This window comes from Mytilus californianus, unplaced genomic scaffold (genome assembly GCF_021869535.1).
Source record: "Mytilus californianus isolate M0D057914Y unplaced genomic scaffold, xbMytCali1.0.p SCAF_4, whole genome shotgun sequence".
In the NCBI taxonomy this organism is placed as follows: domain Eukaryota; kingdom Metazoa; phylum Mollusca; class Bivalvia; order Mytilida; family Mytilidae; genus Mytilus; species Mytilus californianus.
The window spans coordinates 101008423-101031466 of record NW_026262690.1 but is presented as its reverse complement, the minus strand read 5'-3'; the positions used below and the strand labels follow the sequence as shown (position 1 = coordinate 101031466).

Below are 23044 nucleotides of genomic sequence, written 5' to 3'. Positions count from 1 at the left end.
TATACGCTGAAATGTCTCGCCTGTTTTACTTATCATTGAATTCACGATGAAAGTCTGTAACATGAAAGTTTTACTACAAGTATCACATAAACTTAACATTATCAATGCAATGTTCTTTGAAAATGTAACCAGCAGATGAACCATGTCAGACAGACATGTACACCTTACAATCATTCCATACTGCAAATAAAGTGGTCCTATAGCTAATAGTACCTGAGAAACAGATCAAACCACAAAATCTTAACATTGACCAATGAACCATGAAAATGAGTTCAAGGTCATATGAAACCTGCAAGACAGACATGAACACCTTACATCATTCCATACACCAAATATAGTTGACCTATTGCTTATAGTATCTGATAAACTGACAAAATTACTAAAAACTTATCATTGACCAATGAACCATGAAAATGAGGCCAAGGTCATATGAACCCTGCCAGACAGACATGTACACCTTACAATTGTTCCATACACTAAATATAATTGACCTATTGTTTATAATATCTGAGAAATAGACCAAACCACAAAAACTAAACATTGTCCAATAAACCTTGAAAATGAGGTAACGGTCAGATGAAACCAGCCAGAGGGGCATGTACACCTTACAATTATTTTATAGATCAAATTTAGTGGCCCTATTGCTTATAGTATCTAAGAAATAGACCAAACCACATAAACTTAACATTGTCCAATGAACCATGAAAATTAGTTCAAGGTCAGATGGAACCTCCCAGTCTGACATGTACACCTTATAATCATACCATTCACCAAATATAGTTGACCTATTACTTATAGTATCTGAGATACGGACTTGACCTCGTAACTTTAACCTGGGATCACTGATCCATGGAATGAGGTCGAGGCAGACATGGGGTAATTGAAATATGTAATTGTAATTGACCGTAATTAATTACATTTTCTCAAGTAATTAAATGTAATGTGTAACTGAGCATTTTTTCAATTACAAGTAATTGAAAGTAATGAATTACATAGCCAAAATTGTCTGTAATTGACAATTACCATTCAATTACAACTCAATTACATTTGAAATTTTGGATCAGAATGATTGAATCTTGTGTGTTCTCAAAAAATGATGAAAAGCCATGACCTTAGTAAATGTAGTTAGCTGACAAAGGAAAGCCTACACAGTATACTTTCTGTAATTACACAACCATGGGAGATTCTTTATTTTGTATTGAATGAACAAAAAAGAAAAAAGAAAAAAAAATAAATTGTAGAAACATGCCACAATTTGTGTTTAAAATAAACCATCAGTAAGTCAATGTCGTATACCTTAATTAGCTTGTTATCTACATGTATATTCAGATAGGTATTGTTAAGACATTAATTAAACATAATCAACTTTAAAGGACATAGTCAATCAATGAATATAACCTCTGGCTATTTAATTTATTATAAACTATATAATGACTGTTTTTACAACAGTTATGTTTGCATATTATACAGGTGTTAAGCCAATTAGAGAGATATAAATATACCCCTAGGTACATGATTTTTTTCAAATCACTTAATTGTGATTAAAACTAAAGTACATATTTTAAAATAAAAATGCTTCGCCGTGCACAACCTGATACGACCGCAGAGGTCGAACCCTGAACAGTTGGGGAAAGTTTGGACACAATATTCAAGCTTGATACTGTCTGAATTTGGATTGTGATCAAATGTTTTACCTAATATATATTTCTGACACAAAATGAATGTGGTCAAAGATCTTAAAAATTTGAAATGGGACATTTAATTTACCTGGAATGGTCTAATATCCAAAATCTAAAAACATGGTTAGATTCAGCATATAAAAAAACCCAAAAAAATTAATTTTAGTTGAAATCAAACAAAATTCATTTTGGACCCTTCAAACCTTTATATGGATTTATTTGAAAACAGGGCCCAAAATAAAAAATCTAAATGCACAATAAGATTCAGCATATCATAGAGCCGCAATAATTCAGTTTTTGATGAAATCAAACAAAGTTTAATTTTGGACCCTTTGGACCTTAATGTAGACCAATTTAAAAATGGGGCCCAATATCCAAATAGTAATACAAGGTTAGAACCCCTAAAAATTAAAGACTTAATTTAATCCCATTGAAATTGGTTAAAAGATTTGTATTTATTTTCAATTGAAGATTTCTTCCTATTGCACAATACTGTGTTGTTGCACAATACATAGTTAATCTGTTATATAAAATAATTTACACACCCTGTTTGGTGTGTATCTCCTTCCATATCAGTTTTTGTTTCTTTTAAAAATAAATTAGAAATAATCAATGTAAAAATAGAAAAAAATTTGGGAAAAAAAAATCCCCCCAAAACATTTGTTCCCTTTTTTGCCACAGGCACTTGTCTCAGAAAAATATTTTCCTAGATACCTTAATATAACACAAGGTACTTAACTCGCATTTTTGAAAAATGTCACCCGGTCTCGAAATTCCGTTATATTTCTATTTCTCGGTTGTCTACCAACACTCGATTGGAAATCTAAGACTCGCAGTAAAAGTATCTTTCCACTCTCTTTATATAACTCGGTTTCCGATTGGTCAAATTTTATGGGAAGGTCTTTTGCTAAAAATAAATGTTTCTCTGAGTTATCTGATCTTATCTCATTTCATATGTTAAGTTCTGATCTTATCTCATTTCATATGTAAAGTCCAGAGAGAGTCTGAATGACATTGATGGAATTGGAAAATTTGAGTCTGAAAATAGAAACTCGTAACTCATTAGACATACCTCAAATAACATGTTAGATTTTTTTCACGGAATCTTTTACAAATTTACTATCTGGATAAGTTCTATCCAGACAAAAACTAACAGTTTTTTTTTAAATACTTTTTATATTTAATCATTTACTGCGAGTCTTATATTTCCAATCGGGTGTTGGTAGACGAAATAATTACGGTTGACATACTTGGGTAGGACTGCTACGAATTATTCCGACAACAAAGGTAGGCGTGTTATAAACCATTGTGTAGATAAATCAATTTAGATTTACGGCATAACAAGTTTTAGTGGGGTTGACAACCGAGAAATAGAAATGTAACGGAATTTCGCGACCGGGTGACATTTTTAAATAAAATGCTCCGCAGGGCGCAGCTTGATACGACCGCAGAGGTCGAACCCTGAACAGTTGGGGCAAGTATGGACACAACATTCAAGCTTGATACAGCTCTGAATTTGGATTGTGATTAAATATTTGACACAGCATAGGTTTCTGACACAGAATGAATGTGGTCTAAGAACTTAAAAATTTTAAATTGGACATTCACCTTTTATGGTCCAATATCCAAAATCTAAATACATGGTTAGATTCAGCATATCAAAGAACCCCAAGAATTCAATTTTTGATGAAATCAAACAAAGTTTAATTTTGGACCCTTTTGACCTCAATGTGGACAAAGTTGATAATGGGGCCCAAAAATCAAAAAACTAAATACATGGTTAGATTCAGCATATCAAAGAACCCCATATATTCAATTTTTGTTGAAATCAAACAAAGTTTAATTTTGGACCCCGATTTGGACCAACTTGAAAACTGGGCCCATAATCAAAAATCTAAATACATGTTTAGATTCAGCATATCAAAGAACCCTAAAAATTCAATTTTTGTTAAAATCAAACTAAGTTTAATTTTGGACCCTTTAGACCATAATGTAGACCAATTTGAAAACGGAACCAAAAATTAGGAATCTAAATACACGGTTAGATTCGGCATATCAAAGAACCCCAATAATTCAATTTTTGATGAAATCAAACAAAGTTAAATTTTGGACCCTTTGGACCTCAATGTAGACCAATTTAAAAACGGGGCCCAAAATCCAAAAACTTAATACACGGTTAGATTCAGCATATTAAAGAACCCCAAGAATTCAAGAATAAAACCCCATTGAAATTGATCAAGAAATAAGCAATTTATACAAAGTATCTTCTTTTGCACAATACTGTGCAATTGAATATTTCTTGCTATTGCGCAATACTGTACAATTGACAATTTCTTGCTATTGCGCAATATTGTGCTATTGGATATTTCTTGCTATTGCCCAATACTGTGCAATTGAAGATTTCTTGCTATTGCGCAATACTGTGCAATTGAAGATTTCTTGCTATTGGGCAATACTGTGCAATTGAAAATTTCTTGCTATTGCACAATACTTATTATATAATAATTTACACATCCTGTTTGGTGTGTATCTCCTACCATATCAGTATTATTTGCTTTTAAATATAAATCAGAAATAACCAACTTAAAATGGAAAATTTTAAAAGAAAAAAAAAAGAAAAAAAAAAATCCCCCCTCCCCCCAAATTTTTTGAACCCCCTTATGATTCATCACCCCCAAACTCAATCCCAGCCTTCCCTTTGTGGTATGGTACCTTGCAGTATAATTTCAGAAAGATACATACACTTGAACACAAGTTATTGTCTGGAAACTAGAAAAATGCTTATTTTTGGCCCCTTTTTGGCCCCCAATTCCTAAACGTTTCGGGCAATTACCCCCAAACTCAATTCCAGCTTTCCCTTTGTGATATGGAACCTTGTAGTACAATTTCAGAAATATCCAAACACTTACACACAAGTTATTGTCATTAAACTAGAAAAATGCTTGTTTTTTGCCCCTTTTTTGGCCCCTAATTCCTAAAATTTTGAGGCAATTACCCCCAAAATCAATTACAGCCTTCCCTTTGTGATATGGAACCTTGTGGTACAATGTCAGAGAGATCCATACACTTACACACAAGTTATTGTCTGGAAGTTACAAAAATGCTTATTTTTGGCCCCTTTTTGGCCCCTAATTCCTTAACTGTTGGTACCATAACCCCCAACCTTCCTTTCGTGGTATAGAACCTTATGGTAAATTTTCATGGAGATACATTCACTAAAACTAAAGTTAGAGTGCGAAAACCAATGTGTCTTCGGACGACGCCGGACGACGCCAGACGACGACGACGACGACTACGACGCCAACGTCATACCAATATACGACCAAAAAATTTTTAATTTTTGCGGTCGTATAAAAATGCGAGTTAAGTACCTTGTGTTATATTAAGGTATATAGGAAATTTTTTTTCTGAGACAAGTGCCTGTGACCATAACCCCCAAAATCAATCCCAACCTTCCTTTTGTGGTATTGAACCTTCTGGTAAAATTTCATAGAGATCCATTCACTTAAACTAAAGTTATTGTCCGGAAACCATATGTGTCTTCTGACGACGACAACGACGACGACATGATAGCATTATACGAACGCAAATTTTTTGCGGTCGTATAAAAAGTCAGGCTTGTGAAATCATTTCTTTAGGAAAAAGCAATTTTAATAAGTTGTGATCAAAATAAAAAATCATTTCAAAATATTAAAATTAGCGCTCTCTTTTTGTTTACAATATAAGATTTCAATAGGTAATTAAAACAAAATTTATTATTTTCAAAATATTGAATATGGCTTTTTATCATTTTGAGCCTTAAATTAAACCAGACCTCTATTCCTAAGGATTCCTGATAGACAAAGTATTATGTGCACTTCAGATTTATGTATGTTTTTTCTTTATTCCCGTAACACACCAGATATCTTAACTTCTTCTTTGATACTGACTGAATTTGAAAATAGTCCCTGTAGATCCCATTTGTTTTTACTATAAAGCAATGTATGATACTTATGTACATAAATGCATGTTTTCAATATTTTATCTAAATTTTCTTTCAAAAGTAATTGAAGTAATCAATTGCATTTGCCAAGTAATTTAAAAGTAATTAATTACATGTAGAATTTTTGTTAAATTCTCGTTTACGGAGATCGAGTTGGGTCCATTCCAGCTTTGTGTTGTTTTTTAATTGTTAAATGTAGCATGGCTGCGTCCAGGCCTTATTTTGGCAATATTCTAAGCAATTTTTTTTTAAATATAGACAATTTACTGTGATAAACTCACACATTATGCAACGAACGCCACGATCAAACGCAGGCAATAAGTACAAGGATGTTCTTCAAGCCCTGACAGGAGGTAATGACCACAAAATGAACACACAAACGCTGACGTATACAGTTCCCCGTTAACCACTGCTGACGAAGCTCATGACAGTCCAATTTTACACGATCCGTGCACATCGAGAAACCCCTATCTCGGTCAAGCCGTCTAGACATCCTAAAAGTACTACCAGTATTCAGTCAGAAATTGAACAATTAGAAGCCCAAGGTGAACATTTGAACTTAGAGCTACGTAAAGCTAAGCTAGCTAGAGAAAGAACAGTCAAACCTCACCAAAGCTTTGGTAGTAGAGTTACAGGCACTCCCATCTAAGAAGGCAAACCAAACTCTGATCTCAGGTATGCAAATTAAGAACGCCAAGCAGATCACTGAATATTTGTTTCTTACTTCTCTTGATTCAATTGAGGAAGAGGGCCACATAGTTGAGATAGGGGGTGGAGCTCGTATTCAAATTGATCGAAAGAAAACTCCTCTTAGTCACGTCACTTTGGAACAATGGGGTTTTGCGAGCCTTGGTATCCTCACAGAACTAATTCGTACTGATGAATTATCCCCCCCCCCCCTGGAGATAAAAGGTTACTTAAGTTACACTCAAAGCATTTTTAGATTAGCAGCCAATCATATTTGGCATAGTGTACTGTAGCACGATAAAGAATACAGGGACCTTCAGGCTAAGGAAGGCTTTAAGTGGAGGGATCCACAGAAGGATTTGCGTTATTTCCATTTAGTCCGAAAGAATAACAGCTTAACAATGCGTACCTTAAGTGCAATGAATAAATCGGGTCAGTCTGAAAATTTGAAGGAGAGTCCAGGTTCGAAACAAAATTAAAGGAAATTAGGTCCATTTATGCCAGATGGCAGAGAAATATGCCGAAAATTCAATTCAGGAATTTGTGAGTTTCAAAGATGCCGCATGGCGCATAACTGTGCCATTTGCTACTCTCGAGATCACAAAGCAGTTGAGCACAATTCAAAAAACGAATTCAACAGCATAAAGATTCTCCGAAATATGCCTTGCGTCAAAACTTATCGTCTTAATGTTGATTCATACTATAGCCTACTCCCTTGCGATGACAAGGATTATGACTTTATCTTGTCTGGAGTAAAAAATGGTTTTTCGATTGTGGATAAAATGCCTGATTTTAATACTCCGAGTTCTTTGCGATAATTACAGATCTGCGATGTAACAAAAAAAGTTTAGATGAAAAACAGATCAAAAATGAAATTGATAATAGAAATTATGTGGTGACAAAGGTGAAACCCTTAATTACTAGTGCTATTGGTTCTGTTCCGAAAGATAATGGATCTGTGCGTTTAATCCATGATGCTAGTATGCCAAGTAAATTTTGTATGAATAGTATAGTTGAGGAAAAATCTTGTTCTTACATGGATCTTAATAATGCATGCAAATGTGTAAGCCTTCATGAATCTAATTTTAATCTCACTGGTCTTCATTGGAAATTTGAGGGTGACGCTGAGGATACCTATTTTTATGATACAAAATATCCTTTTGGCGCTTCTTAATCACCAAGTATTTTTCAACGTCTTTCTAGTGCGGTGAGCAGGATAATGAAAGCAAAATTCAATATACTGGTTATATCATACCTTGATGACTTTTTAATTATTAGCAACTCATATAATGAATGCAAAAATGCACTTCAAAAGCTTCTCGGCATTTTGCGTCAGCTTGGTTTCCATATATAGTTCTAATTGACACAGTGGAAATGACACTTTCTCTGCCAGATAAAAAACTAGCAGACTTTCATTGTTTATTACAATCGTTTCAAAATAAACGTCGAGCTACAAAAAGAAATATGCAAGCTGTGTATAATTTTTCAATTTTTGCCATTCATATACCTGGTAAATTTAATACATTAGCTGATGCATGTTCTAGATTACATGAAAAAGACAAACTTAGTCTAGTTTATGATTTGTTACCATTTATGATTTAGTCAGAAAGGTCTTTTATCAGTGAATGAATTGCTAAGTCATATGTCTTTTAATTTTTTTATGTACAGGTGGAAGTGTGGAAGACACCCTCGTAAGGATTGCGGCTGAGTACAGATCCAGGGGTTGGGCAGAGAGCACTAAGCGGCTGTACAGATTCCAGTTGATACGCTACCTTTCTTTTTGTGAGACTATGTCTATTCAACCAGTGCCAGCCTCGACTGATGATTTTTCTCTATATATAGCATATTTGGCTCATTACAAGAAATTTCGTTTTTGTACAATCGAAAATTATTTAGCAGTAGTTAAGCACCTGCATAAAGCTAATGGTCTCAAGGATCCCATAACTGATAACTGGCATATTAAGCATTTATTGTTAGGTGTTGAACGAGATATAGGTGATGCACAGATTGGAGCCACAGCTGTTACTCCAAATATGCTACTTATGATAAATAAAATGCTTCGCTGAGCGCGGCCTGATACGACCGCAGAGGTCGAACCCTGAACAGTTGGTGCAAGTTTGGACACAATATTCAAGCTTGATACTGTCTGAATTTGGATTGTGATCAAATTTTTGACATAATATAGGTTTCTGACACAAAATAAATGTGGTCAAAAATCTTTAAAATTTGAAATGGGTTGAAATATTTGTATTAATTTTCAATTGAAGATTTCTTGCAATTGCACAATACTGTGCATGCAATTGGATATTTCTTGTTATTGCGCAATACTATGCAATTGACGATTTCTGGCTATTGGGCACTATTGTGCTATTGCGCAGTACTGTGCAATTGGATATTTCTTGCTATTCTGCAATTCTGTGCAATTGAAGATTTCTTGCTATTGCACAATACTGTGCAATTTAAGATTTCTTGCTAATGCGCAATACTGTGCAATTGAAGATTTCTTGCTATTGTGCAATATTATGCAATTGCGCAATACTATGCAATTGAAGATTTCTTGCTATTGCGCAATAGTAAGCTGTTGCACAATACTTCATATAATTATTGACACGTCATGCCATATCAGTATTTTTTGCTTTTAAATATAATTCAGAAATAAAAAATGCAAAAATGGACAATTTTAAGAAAAAAAACCAAAAAATTATGAGAAAAAAAAAATCCCCCCCCCCCCCCTAATATTGTTTTACCCCCCTTTTAGTAATACCCCCAAAACTCAATCCCAGCTTTCCCTTTGTGGTATGGTACCTTGCAGTACACTTTCAGAAAGATCCATACACTTAAACACAAGTTATTGTCTGGTAACTAGAAAAATTCTTGTTTTTTACCCCTTTTTGGCCCCCAATTCTTGAACGTTTGGGACAATTACCCCCAAACTCAATCCCAGCCTTCCATTTGTGGTATGGTACCTTGCATTACAATTTCAGAGAGATCCATACACATAAACACAAGTTATTTTCCGGAAACAACAAAAATGCTTGTTTTTGGCCCCTAATTCCAGAACGTTTAGGGCAATTACCCCCCAAACTCAATCCCAACCTTCCTTTTGTGGTATTGAACCTTCTGGTAAAATTTCATAGAGATCCATTCACTTGAACTAAAGTTATTGTCCGGAAACCAAATTTGTCTTTGGACGACGACGCAGACGCAGACCACGACGACATCATACCAATATACAACGCAAAAAAAAAAATTTGGCGGTCGTATAAAAAGGAAATAAACTTGTGTAGGCTTTATGACCTGTCAGTATGGGTGGCATGCCTAATTGGTTTCTTTGGTTTACTCAGACCCGGAAATTTTCTATTCAAGGACAAGCATACTCATACACTACGGATTGAGCAGATTGGTAGCATTGATGATGTGTTTGTTATAACATTTCATAAAACAATAAAATGCTTCGATGAGCGCATCCAGATACGACTGCAGAGGTTTAACCCTGAACACTTGGGGAAAGTTTGGACACAATATTCAAGCTTGATACTGTCTGAATTTGGATTGTGATAAAATTTTTGACATAATATAGGTTTCTGACACAAAATAAATGTGGTCAAAGATCTTAAAAATTTGATATGGGACATTTAATTTACCTAGAATGGTCTGATATCCAAAATCTAACAACCTGGTTAGATTCAGCATATAAAAAAACAAAAAAAAAAATTAATTTTAGTTGAAATCAAACAAAGTTTAATTTTAAACCCTTCAAACCTAAAACTTATTTGAAAACAGGGCCCAAAATAAAAAATAAAAATGCACAATAAGTTTCAGCATATCATACAGCCGCTATTATTCAGTTTTTTGATGAAATCAAACAAAGATTAATTTTAGACCCTATTGACCTCAATGTAGACCAATTTAAAAATGTGGCCCAATATCCAAATAAAATGCTCCGCTGGGGCGCAGCTTGATACGACCGCAGAGGTCGAACCCTGAACAGTTGGGGCAAGTATGGACACAACATTCAAGCTTGATACAGCACTGAATTTGGATTGTAATTAAATATTTGACACAGCATAGGTTTCTGACACAGAATAAATGTGGTCTAAGAACTTAAAAATTTTTAATTTATCTATTCAAACCATATCATTATTATTTGCTTTTATATATAAATCAGAAATAACCAATTTAAAATGGAAAATTTTAAAGAAAAAAAGGAAAAAAAAATCCCCCCCCCCCAAATTTTTTGAACCCCCTTATGATTCATTATCCCCAAACTCAATCCCAGCCTTCCCTTTGTGGTATGGTACCTTGCAGTACACATACATGTGATGGACTGTGAAACTAAGATCAGGAGTTTTGGAGATTAGGACTCAGATCAGATGTTTTTTATCGACATAAATTCTGTCGTAAATGTAACCGTGTGCTGTAGAAATTGTCTGTTAAAGTGTGTTTTCTTCAACTTTCCATCCGAATGTATTATGTTTATAGTACCTTTGTACTTATAAATTTTCTCTATCTTTTTAAACTTTCAACTTGTTCAATCTAACATTCTTCTTTTTCAGTATGTTCTTTAAATTTTTTAGGTCATATCTTTTTTTACCATTATTCATTGCAATCAGAACATTTGCTTATCTATCTGCAAGTAGATCTTTTATTTTTATCTTTATGCAAGTAGATTTTTAATGCATGATAAGTAACACATTCAAACTGTAATCATGGGTCATAGTTATTATATAAATTTCAATTTAAGCCTTGAAAGGAAGTATAGAACCCTCAAATAATTTTCAAATTATTATTTTTTTATTTGTCCTAAAACATTTAAAATCACTTAATTACCATCCTTTTATGATTATTTGTTCAATTTATATTTTATTTATATTCTTTTAAAAATTTACATTATTTAAAGGAAAGTAACTTAAAACAGGATAAATCAAGGGAAGTAACCCAACATTCATTTTAGATAAACAAAGTTTTATTACACAACGGCAGTTAGCCTGAGGTAAAAATCGTTTATTACCAGTATGTTTGACACCCAAGGTGACAAGTGAGGCCATATAATTATGCATTTTAATTGATTTACAGATAAAATATAACTTCAGTAATGTCAGTTACACCAGATATGTTTGGCTGAAATTTTTCATTCATGAAATATTTCATACAAGGGATTTTTTTGTCTTCAACGGGAGGTCGGGAGGAGACCCCTGAAAACGGGATTATTGTACTCCCGTCGGGAGGTTCACATGTATGAACTGTACAATTTCAGAGAGATCCATACACTTGAACACAAGTTATTGTCTGGAAATGCTTGTTTTTTGGCCCCAAATTCCTAAACATTTAGGGCAATTACCCCCGACCTCAAACCCAGCTTTCCCTTTGTGATATGGAACCTTGCAGTACAATTTCAGAAAGATCCATACACTTACACACAAGTTATTGTCCTGAAACTAGAAAAATGCTTGTTTTTTTGCCCCTTTATGGCCCCTAATTCCTCAAATTTCTAGGGAATTATCCCCAAAATCAATCCCAGCCTTCCCTTTGTGGTTTGGTACCTTGCAGTACAATTTCAGAGAGATCCATACACTTGAACACAAGTTATTGTCTGGAAACTAGAAAAATGCTTATTTTTTGCCCCTTTTTGGCCTCTTATTCCTAAACGTTGTGGGCAATTACCCCCAAAATCAATTCCAGCTTTCCCTTTGTGATATGGAACCTTGTAGTACAATTTCATAAAGATCCATACACTTACACACAAGTTATTGTCATGAAACTAGAAAAATGCTTGTTTTTTGCCCCTTTTTGGCCCCTTATTCCTAAAATTTGGAGGCAATTACCCCCAAAATCAATCCCAGCATTCCCTTTGTGATATGGAACCTTATGGTACAATGTCAGACAGATCCATACACTTACACACAAGTTATTGTCATGAAACTAGAAAAATGCTTGTTTTTTTCCCCTTTTTGGCCCCTAATTCCTAAAATTTGGAGGCAATTACCCCAAAAATCAATCCCAGCATTCCCTTTGTGATATGGAACCTTGTGGTACAATGTTAGAGAGATCCATACACTAACACACAAGTTATGTCTGGAAGTTACAAAAATGCTTATTTTTGGCCCCTTTTTGGCCCCTAATTCCTAAACTGTTGGTACCATAACCCCCAAAATCAATCCCCACCTTCCTTTTGTGGTATTGAACCTTATGGTAAAATTTCATAGAGATCCATTCACTTAAACTAAAGTTAGAGTGCGAAAACCAATGTGTATTCGGACGACGACGCCGGACGACGACGACGACGACGACGACGACGACGACGACGCCAACGTCATACCAATATACGACCACAAAATTTTTTTGCGGTCGTATAAAAAGTGGTACAAGGTTAGAACTTCCAAAAATTAAAGACTTTAAATTAATACCACTGAAATTGGTTAAAAGATTTGTATTTATTTTTAATTGAAAATTTCTTGCTATTGCACAATACTGTGCAATTTAAGATTTCTTGCTATTGTGCAATACTGAGCAGTTGAAGATTTCTTGCTATTCCGCAATACTGTGCTATTGCCGAATACTGGCCAATTGAAGATTTCTTGCTACTGCGCAATACTGTATAATTGAAGATTTCATGCTATTGCACAATACTGTGCAATTGAAGATTTCTTGCTATTGCGCAATGCTGTGCTATTGTGCAATACTGTGCAGTTGAAGATTTCTTGCTATTCCCCAATACTGTGCAATTGGAGATTTCTTGCTATTGCGCAATACTTTGCAATTGAAGATTTCTTGCTATTGCCCAATACAGTGCAATTGAAGATTTCTTGCTATTGCGCAATACTGTGCTATTGTGCAACTGTGCTATTACGCATTACTGTGCAATTAATTTCTTACTATTGCGCAATACTGTATAATTGAAGATTTCATGCTATTGCACAATACTGTGCAATTGAAGATTTCTTGCTATTGCGCAATGCTGTGCTATTGTGCAATACTGTGCAGTTGAAGATTTCTTGCTATTCCCCAATACTGTGTAATTGAAGATTTCTTGCTATTGCGCAATACAGTGCAATTGAATATTTCGTGCTATTGTGCAATACTGTGTTATTGCCCAATACTGTGGTATTAAACAATACTGTGCTATTGCCCAATACTGTGGTATTGAACAATAATGTGCTATTGCGCAATACTGTGCAATTGAAGATTTCTTGCTATTGCGCAATACTGTGCAATCATTTGAAATTTCAAAAATTTTGAAGAAAAAAATATGAACCCCCCCCAAAAAAAATTGGAAAAAAAAAATTTCCCCAAGCTTTTTGAACCCCCTCCCCCTTGGAGTAATTACCCTCAAATTAGTCCCAGCCTTCCCTTTGTGGTATGGAACCTTAAAGAACAATTTTAGAGAGATCTATACTCATAAACACAAGTTACTGTCTGGAAACAAGAAAAATGCTTGTTTTTGGCCCCTTTTTTGCCCTTAATTCCTGAACCGTTGGGGCAACTACCCTCAAACTTAATCCCAGTCTTCCCTTTGTGATATGGAACCTTGTGTACATTTCTGAGAGATCTGTACACTAACACACAAGTTATTGTCCGGAAAATGCAAAAATGCTTGATTTTGGCCCCTAATTCCTAAACTGTTGGTACCATAACCCCAAAATCAATCCCAACCTTCCTTTTGTCTTTTGTGGTATTGAACCTTCTGGTAAAATTTCTTAGAGATCCATTCACTTAAACTAAAGTTATTGTCTGGAAACCAAATGTGTCTTCGGACGACGCCGACGCAGACGACGACGACCATGACACCATAACATTATACGACGCAAATTTTTTTTCGGTCGTATAAAAACTATTCAGTTCCGTGAGAAACAGCTAAATGTTGTGATACCAGATTACCGGTCATCCTCTCTGTCCAGCCTCTGCATTATATCTACTACTCAGCCTCAATGAAATTTTAGGGTCTAATGGTCAGTCACCTTTATTGTGTGAAAGCGTAATTAAATCATTATCCTATGTGAACTTTATATCATTTGTAAATGACATTCTTGCCAATGCAGGTTGTGGTGATAAGTTAACAGGATATTCATAAGTTAACAGGACATTCATTTAGAAGGGGTGGAGCTACCTTTGCCTTACAGGCAGGTTTACCAGGGGAATGCATACAGAGATATTGGAATGTGGAAAAGTAATGCTTACTTGATATATACATTGAAAAGGGCCTATCTAGCAAATCTCAAGCTTTGCAGAAATTTGGGAAAGATTTGCCTTTATAATATGTACATGTGTGAATATTACATTCAAACTTGTAAAGCGGAAGAATTTTAATTAATTTTTATACTTTTTTTTTATTACTAGTATTCTTATTATTATTTTTTTTCTATTTTTTTTTTTTTTTTTTTTTTCTATCTTTCCCATTGGATCCTGGGGTAGTAGTTTTCATATTCTACTTAAAGCAGTTAGCTAATATTATGCCTTTTTGCTTTTTAAGACATACTTAATATTCATTGCTCTAATGTTATATGTGTAATTTGTGTTTGATACTTGTAATAAATTGTTGCACCCAGTACTCGTTTTACACCGGACACAATTACGAGCGATTTTTGAACTCTGATTATTTTGTTTGTTTGTAGAATACCTTACTTGAATTGTATGAAATGTATGAAGGCTTTTCATTTTGAATCAACCCACATAATTTTCTTTACACGTTAGGATACTTTAGTAAGATTTGCGTGACCTGGTTTTACGGGTCAAGCAACCCAAATATGGACGCAATTTTGAACAGCACTATATTTATATATCTGGCGGAAGAAATTAATGACAACAATCTAGATTGATGAAAAATACATTAATCTAATCACAAACACATGTTCAGATGAAAATAAAAAGTGTAAGTTGGTATTTTACTTTAAATACATCATCTGTGTTTGCAGACGAAACTACTGTCAAAACACTTCCTGTGTGTGTAAAGGAAAGATTTCGGAATTGTTTTGTATTTTATGCAAGTTCCTCCTTCTAAGGAGCAATAAGTTAAAGTTACTCAATTGGTTGGTGAACATATAATTTTATTAATATTTCAACATCAACAAATTGTTACTTTGGTATAGATATAATGTTATTAAATGGAGAATTCTATTCCTCATCACATCTGGTACAGTGCCAGTAAGATCCAGTGACAATACTGAAATCAACCTCTGTTTGCACGGAATGTGAGAGACACTCATAATGGTACCATCGGGAACACATGTCACAACCGACCCATTCTAATCGTTCATTTAGCATGCAAACCTCACAAATTCCATCATCTAAATGAACTTCAACATACTCATCCTAATTTTGAACCTTTTTGACCGACTTTGTTCTTGATTTTACGTTCGATTTGCTCTTTTTTGCAGGTTTTGATCTACTACTAGACCTTGTTCTCTTAAGAGGTTGACAAGAAGAAGACGATGGGATTTGCTCTTCAGGTTCTCTGGGATTTGAGGTTGAGGGTACTATTTGTAAGGATTCTTCGTGGTTAATTTGTTCATCTGCAGTAATCAATCGTGCGCCTTTACATGTAGATCTTTTAAGTCTTCTATTTCTCTGGAATTGCAGGAAAAATGTCAATTAAAGCTTCTGGAATAATTCCAATGTCAACCAGTGTCCCAGAATTTTCAATTTCCTGTCGATTCCTACGTGCCTGCTTACCACTCTCTAAGATTATGGACCTGTTAATTGGTCTTATACCTGCACGTCGGAATGCAGTTATATAGTCTTGAGGACACATAGCATTTAATGCAAATTTCACAACATGTGGTACCTTTTCCCTGGATATGCTTGTGAATGAGTAACCATGTTGGTTCATTAGTTTACTGTATTCCCCTTTAAACTTGTGGAACACTGCAACATCTAATGGTTGGAGATGAGTTGAGTTTGGGGGTAAACAGAGCAGCTCTATCCTGTTTCTTTTTGCAACATCTATAATGTCAGGTGAAAGATGTGAGGCTAAGTATTCCATGACCAAAATGACTGGTCTTTGTCTTCCACAGTGTGGTATGAACAATTCTTTAAACCATTTTAGGAATAATTCCCCATTCATGTAGCCTTTCTTTGAGACCTCTCGCATCCAGTCACCAGGTAAACCATCAAGATTACGGGGCATGTTTTTTGCAAATATCAGCATCAAAGGCAAACAATTCCCTGCTGCAGAAATGGCCATATTTATAGATAGATGCCCTCCGCCAGCATTCATAATCTCTTGGTATGGATGCTGTGAACTTTTTACTAGAACCTTTCCCCTTATAACCTCCATACCACATATACCTATCTCGTCACAAATAATCAAAGAGCTGAAAGCTCAAAGAAAAAAAGACGCCATTGTCTCTCATATTGGGATATTTTTGATGCAAGTCTTGATTTTCAAATAATTTACCTACTGAATCTTAGGAGACGTTTCAGTTCATGGTAGGTAGGGTGACTGACAATAGAATAGATATGAATTGTTTTCAATGTCTATAGCTTTTTTATTTGTTTGTCAAGATATATATATATATATGTGTGAAGTGAAGATAACTACAAGTTGTTCTGCTGTTCAAAGAAATAGCTCAAGACTACCTGAACAATCTACAATATTCAAAGTAATATGTGAATGTGTTTCCCTTCTTTGTAGAATTATTTAACAAAATGATTATGAAGAACCTGTAGTAAGCAAGCTCTTATACCCCACATAGTCCTTATTCAAGAGATAAGTTACAGGTGACCTAGTGACATTGTTATTTCTGTTACCTAAAACATGATCAATTTCTGTAGATTTAAACAATAGTACTAGTTTGACAATTACAAACATAGTGACACCATTTATACAACTTAATTTTATTGTCGATATATATATATAAACTAAAATCTTAAAATTATTTATTAAATTTTATTTACATCTATCAAATTACAATTTTGCAATTAAAATTTTTATATCCTTTAATATCAAAGGAAGAAATGGAATAACTCTTTCCATAAGTACTGAAATGTTATTAAAGATATGTTTAAAAACGGCTAACATATTTGATCATATTCCAAGATGAATATGATAGAAATCTTTTTTTTAAGAAGTCTTTTTTTTATTATTAAAGGTGGATTATCAATATAGAAATGTTTGCCAATTGAAACATTACAACCACCTTTAAAATTTGTGTTTGGTAGTTTTATGAATATTTGAAATATTGCCACCAGAAATATTTTACAAGATTTGACAATACTGTTTTTAGCACTTTTGTCCACCAAAATTGTCTACCTTACGCATTTCCTGTTTACACCAATGACATGTCTTTAAAGTATCATTACAATGCCATTCCTAATCCAAGCAATCCACTGTTAACATAGATTCTAAAATAATGTTTAATTAATAGTTATTGAAAAATGGATGGCAAATCTCGATACTTTATATTTATTTACAAGAATTTTTTGTTTAGTTATCCAATATTCGATTTTGAAAATAGCGATGCTAGGACAAGTAATCGTAAAACACGGGCTTGTAATGGACAACGGGATTGCTTTTCTCAAAACAATACAGGTTTAACAGTTTAGTTGTAAACTCCAAAAAAGTAATGAAATAATCGTAGATGTTTCAAAAAATGGACGAGACCACGTTGTCCATGTTGCCAGAGAAAGGGTAAAACTTTCCTTAAATACTTTTGGTATGATTTATTGAGCACTGTCTACTCCTTTCTTAACGTTTCTGCATCTTTTAATTCTTTTTAAAGTGAAAACATCCAGAAAGAAAAAAAAGTCTTTTCGACAGAAAAACTTCTGCAAAAGCCGAACTGGTCCCTGCGATATTTGACCTATGTCTGCAGCTATAACTTTGTAAACAAAATACATATGCAAGGCGTGGATATAACAGTATTACTAATTTTTTATTCTTAAAAACTTCTTAAATCTTATTAAAGAGCATTGTCTTTCGTATTAATATCAAGATGATTCAGAGTATTATTTTTTTTTTATGATTTAAAAGTTCAGCTGACAAGAAAGGTTGACTTCTTTCAAGAACTATTTTGTCTAGCGATTGGTTATCATTGGTGTGTAAAAAGTCCAAAACCATAACAAAACGGATCTATTTATATTCTGATTTTTTTACGGATTGTAAAGACATGCAAATAAAAGCGAAAGCTCGTATAAATATGAAAAAATATACCAAAGGAATAGCTCAAAATACCATTTAATATCAGTAAACATATGGACAGGTTAAGAATGAAATTCTGTATAGTACATAAGTATGTAAAATACGGAACCGAGTTCGGAAAGCGGCTTGGAAGTCTGGTCAACAGTAAAAGAAAATTGACTGCGTCATTTTCCAAAAATGCATTCAGGTTTGTCCTCAAGTCCCAGTCTTGCTATTGTCCTTTCTAACAAGTCAAAATACTCCTCAATGTCTTCTCTTGTCACTTCCATTTTTGGATTGGATGCTTTATCTGGTTTTCAAAGTTTACTCTCTAGATGTCTCTTTCTGAATCTCTGGCACCACTTATCACTGGGTCCTTTGTTCTTGTCAATTTACGTTACATTTTCTTTTCTCCTCAAAATTGCAGTGGCAAATTTCTTTAGCGTTCTGTTAGTGAGTGGTATCCCTCTATCTGCCATCTACTTGATGTAATTAATAAGGGATTGTTCTTCTTCCATTGTAAGGGACAGTTTCCTTCCGGGTCCTGTTGCACATCCTCTTAGGCGGCCTTTACTGTGATCATACAATGTTGTTTTTGGGATACCATAGAGTCTTGCTGTGGCGGATAAACCTTTTCCTCTATTCACAGCTCTAACTGCAGCTAGCAAATTTATTTGGTCATGTTTTGGTCTTTTTTTCTTTGACATCTACAAAAAGAAGGGAAAATTAGTTTTCCATTTCATACCTTTTTAAGACTCAAATGTTGTTTTCATGTTAGTTAGACTGGTACTTAATGTTTCTTAATTGTATATCAAGACACTCAGATAGGATGATCGTCTCATTGACATTTACCACATATCTTTTCTGATTTCTGTGTAATCAAAATTGCAAAATTATGTCTTTCTTGTTATTCGTTTGTTGGTACAGCTTATTTGAAGTTACACATTCAAATCTTTCCTTTATTCATCCCCGCAAAGTGCGTAAATTACTTTTGGAGTTCTTGGGACTTTTCTATAAAGTTACTGTATTTTCTTTTGACAATGCTTAGGATCACCAGAGTCGGGAAAACGTTAATTTTGGGCTAATTTTGGCAAACTACAGGGCATCACGCATATGAACAGAATCAGGAGATATTTTTGACAAAAGAAGGCAAAATACACTTACCTTTATGTTCTTTTTAATGTAATTTCCAGGAAGTAGTGTTTTTCTTTTGATGTTTACAAAATGATTTTCTCGTCGTCTGCAACATTCACCAAGTGCGCACGCATTATTTTTCATGATAACACGAGCATTTTAGTGCGGTTATAGTTTATAGAAACATTTATTACTTATCATGCATAAAAATGATTTTGGATTGCAAACATTTGAAATCGTTCGTAATTGTGTCCAGTCGTAATTGCGTCCGGTGAAGTTCATAGTAAAGTAGAATTTTTGATAATTCTCGTTTACGGAGATCGAGTCGGACTTAGTGGGTGAAACCTCCGCTCGCCATTTCGCCAAAGGCAAGTAAGAAATGAATATGGCGAGCACTGTGATATAAAATACTTCAACTGGCAAGAAAAAAAATTTTCTGGCCATTTGTATTTTGACAGTTGTCAGGCCTTATATTGTCAAAGGTTCATGAATTTTTAGACTGTTAAACTAATTGCAATGTGCTGTGTTACTAGAAATAATATTCCTAGCTCCTAAACAGTTTATTTATCACGATTGGCAAACTAAAACATTATGATGACGACCTTGACATTTATTATGCATACATGTACAGTGGGGTATCTGTGGGTAACAAATAAAACATTCAATATTTATTTTACCTTCCAATCGTCCATGTTATATGTTTATTTTAAGCAAAATACAGGATGGGCATTGTATTTGTTGACCAGATTTGAAAGCCATTTTTTTTATACTTTTCTGAATGTTCAACAAACTCAATCTGGAGGCAAATTATGAAATAATAATGTCAAAATAGAATTGTTTTTAAGGCTAAATAATTTTTAAAACAAACGAAAGGAACTAGATAAAAAAAAACATCATTTAAAGGCCTTTGGTGCAGAAGTGTAATTATTCATGTTTTTTTTAAATAAAAAATGTAATAATTATGGTAGAAGAGGCTGCTTAACAACTCCAGCACTTGTACTACGATTTATCCATAATCATTGGAATAATGAAGTCTGGTTATGACAAAAAAATAACTTTTGACTTGTCAGTTGTGGCAAAAATGTATTTGAAACCCCTCTTCTAAGGTAATCACAAGATAAGTTGACTGCTCCCTTATAAGTTATATAACTGAGACTACTATACATGTAAATAGTAATTTAAATAGTCAAGTTACCAGTTATAGAGTAAAATAATGTACTTAAGTTCACACATTTAATAAGTGGAATGGAATAATATGTTTTAATAATTGTGTATGAAAAAGACGGTGAGTCCCAAAAGTAAATCACTCGCCAAGCTGGCCAGTGGAATTTCAATTTGGTGAGTTGAAATGAAAAGCTGCTCGCCAATTTGGCAAGTAAGGAAAAAAAAAGGTTTCACACACTGGAGTCGGGTCCATTCCAGCTTTGGGTTGTTTTTTAATTGTTAAATGTAGCATGGCTGCATCCAGGCCTTATTTTTTCATGGCAATATTCTAAGCAATTTTTATAACCCTCCCACCCACACCAATAGTATTATTGGCTGGTAGCTTGCTTTGCTTTCTTCTTAAGCTTTTAATTGTGCTTTTTAAATCTAATGCCTGTTCAGTTCTGAGCTGAATTAGCTATGCTTTATATCGGGGAAACTTCAATATTCTTATTAGCTTATATTATTTTTGATATATATATTGCTTGTATTGTTGTATATAAAACAGTAATGTTTTTATGTGATTTTATTTACTAAAGCAGTTATAACAGCTCATATGGGGTAGTAGTTTTCATATTCTACTTATAGCAGTTAGCTTATATTATGCCTTTTTTGCTTTTTAAGACATGCTTAATATTCATTGCTCTAATGTTATATGTGTAATTTGTGTTTATTTGATACTTGTAATAAATGGGGAATGTGTCCATGGGACACAGATGATGCCCCCGCTTGCATATCATATAAAGTTATAAAGGGACAAAACTGAAGAACAGTAAACGTGACGCTACCCAAATTTGTACTTGATCTGAGTTTTGTGATAATAAGTATTGTGTATAAGTCTCACAACATTTGGTTGAGACTAACTTAATTAAGAGAACAGAAACGAATAATTCAGCAAGTTTTCCATTTGTAAACAGGCATAACTCTAGAACAGTAAAAGTGACACTACCAAAATTCAGAATAGATTTGTATTTTGTGGTAATTAGCATTATGTATAAGTTTCATAACATTTGGTTGAGGCTAACTAAAGTTAGAGAACGGAAATGAAAAATTCAGCAGGGGCATAAAAATGTTTGCAATTTTTCCATTTGTAAAGGGGCATAACTCTAGAACAGTAAAAGTGACGCCACCAAAATTCAAACTTGATCTGTGTATTGTGGTAATAAGCATTGTGTATAAGTTTCATAACATTTGGTTGAGGCAAACTAAAGTTAGAGAACAGAAACCAATTTTGGGACGAACGGACAGACGGACAAGGGTAAAACTTAATGACCCTCCGCTTCGGCGGGGGCATAAAAAGACAAATGTAATGTGTTATTTTTTTTGAAAATTTTGTAATTGTAATTGAACATTCAAAAGTAATTGACCCCATGTCTGGGTTGAGGTCAGGTGAACCCTACATGGCAGACATGTAGACGTTACAAGGAACCAATATACCAAATATAGTTATTTTTTTACTCATTATAGTCAGTATTTCACTTAACCAAAAAACAAACATTTTTTCAAGCAGTCACTGAACCCTGAAAATGAGGTCAAGGACATTTGACAGACTGAATCTTCGTAACATAAGGTATCTGCACACAAGGTATGAGGTATCCAGTTTTTCTACCTTCTGAAATATCAAGCTTTAAACAAATAGTTAACGCTGTCCATCCTGCCGCGGGATTGTAATTCCTCTGTCTCCCATGCAGGCTAGACAAAAACAAAATTTTTTCCAAAATTAATGTGCAGAATTTCACAAAAATATATTATTCACATCTACATAATATGCACAACAAATGTGCAAAATTTTATTGGTTTCCTACCTATACTTTTAAAGTTTTTGTGTTGACAAAAACTGAGGTGGACAGACAGACAGACAGACAGACAGATTTATTACCTGCTTGACTGTGGCTTCTGTATCCATTTGTGGAAAACCTCCCTGTGGATTCATGTTGACTCTGCAATATTATGTACATGATATATATATATTGAAAGTAAAAATTTCAATAAAAACCATGCAAGTAAAAATATAAAAGAAAATACAAAAGAAGAAAATGCATATATATATATCATTGTATTCAAAATCGTTCACATTATTCTTTCCGATTTCACTCCTCACAGAAGATAATAAGCATGATAAGGGTAAACACTGATAGCACAACATAACAATATAAACGTTGTCATTGGTAACGCCATGTTACAACCACACTATGCAACAAGGGAAGTAAAGATAAAAAAAAGTGTAATACATTCCTTGTAGAC

The 23044-nt window shown here is 33.9% G+C and overlaps 1 protein-coding gene and 1 long non-coding RNA gene across 6 annotated transcripts in view; one reads left to right on the top strand and one right to left on the bottom strand.

Annotated features, from left to right (window-relative positions):
- Positions 1–23044, bottom strand: part of LOC127698996 (mitochondrial import inner membrane translocase subunit Tim9-like) — a 91209-nt gene that overhangs the window by 42740 nt on the left and 25425 nt on the right. For all 3 annotated transcript variants that reach the window (XM_052202794.1, XM_052202793.1, XM_052202792.1), the window contains exon 2: positions 22680–22740. In XM_052202794.1, the coding sequence (XP_052058754.1) occupies positions 22680–22733 (54 nt within the window). In that variant the 5' untranslated portion in view covers positions 22734–22740. The remainder of the gene's footprint in view (positions 1–22679; positions 22741–23044) is intronic.
- The window catches only part of LOC127699036 (uncharacterized), a 316114-nt gene that overhangs the window by 290252 nt on the left and 2818 nt on the right, over positions 1–23044 (top strand). The window lies entirely within an intron of this gene.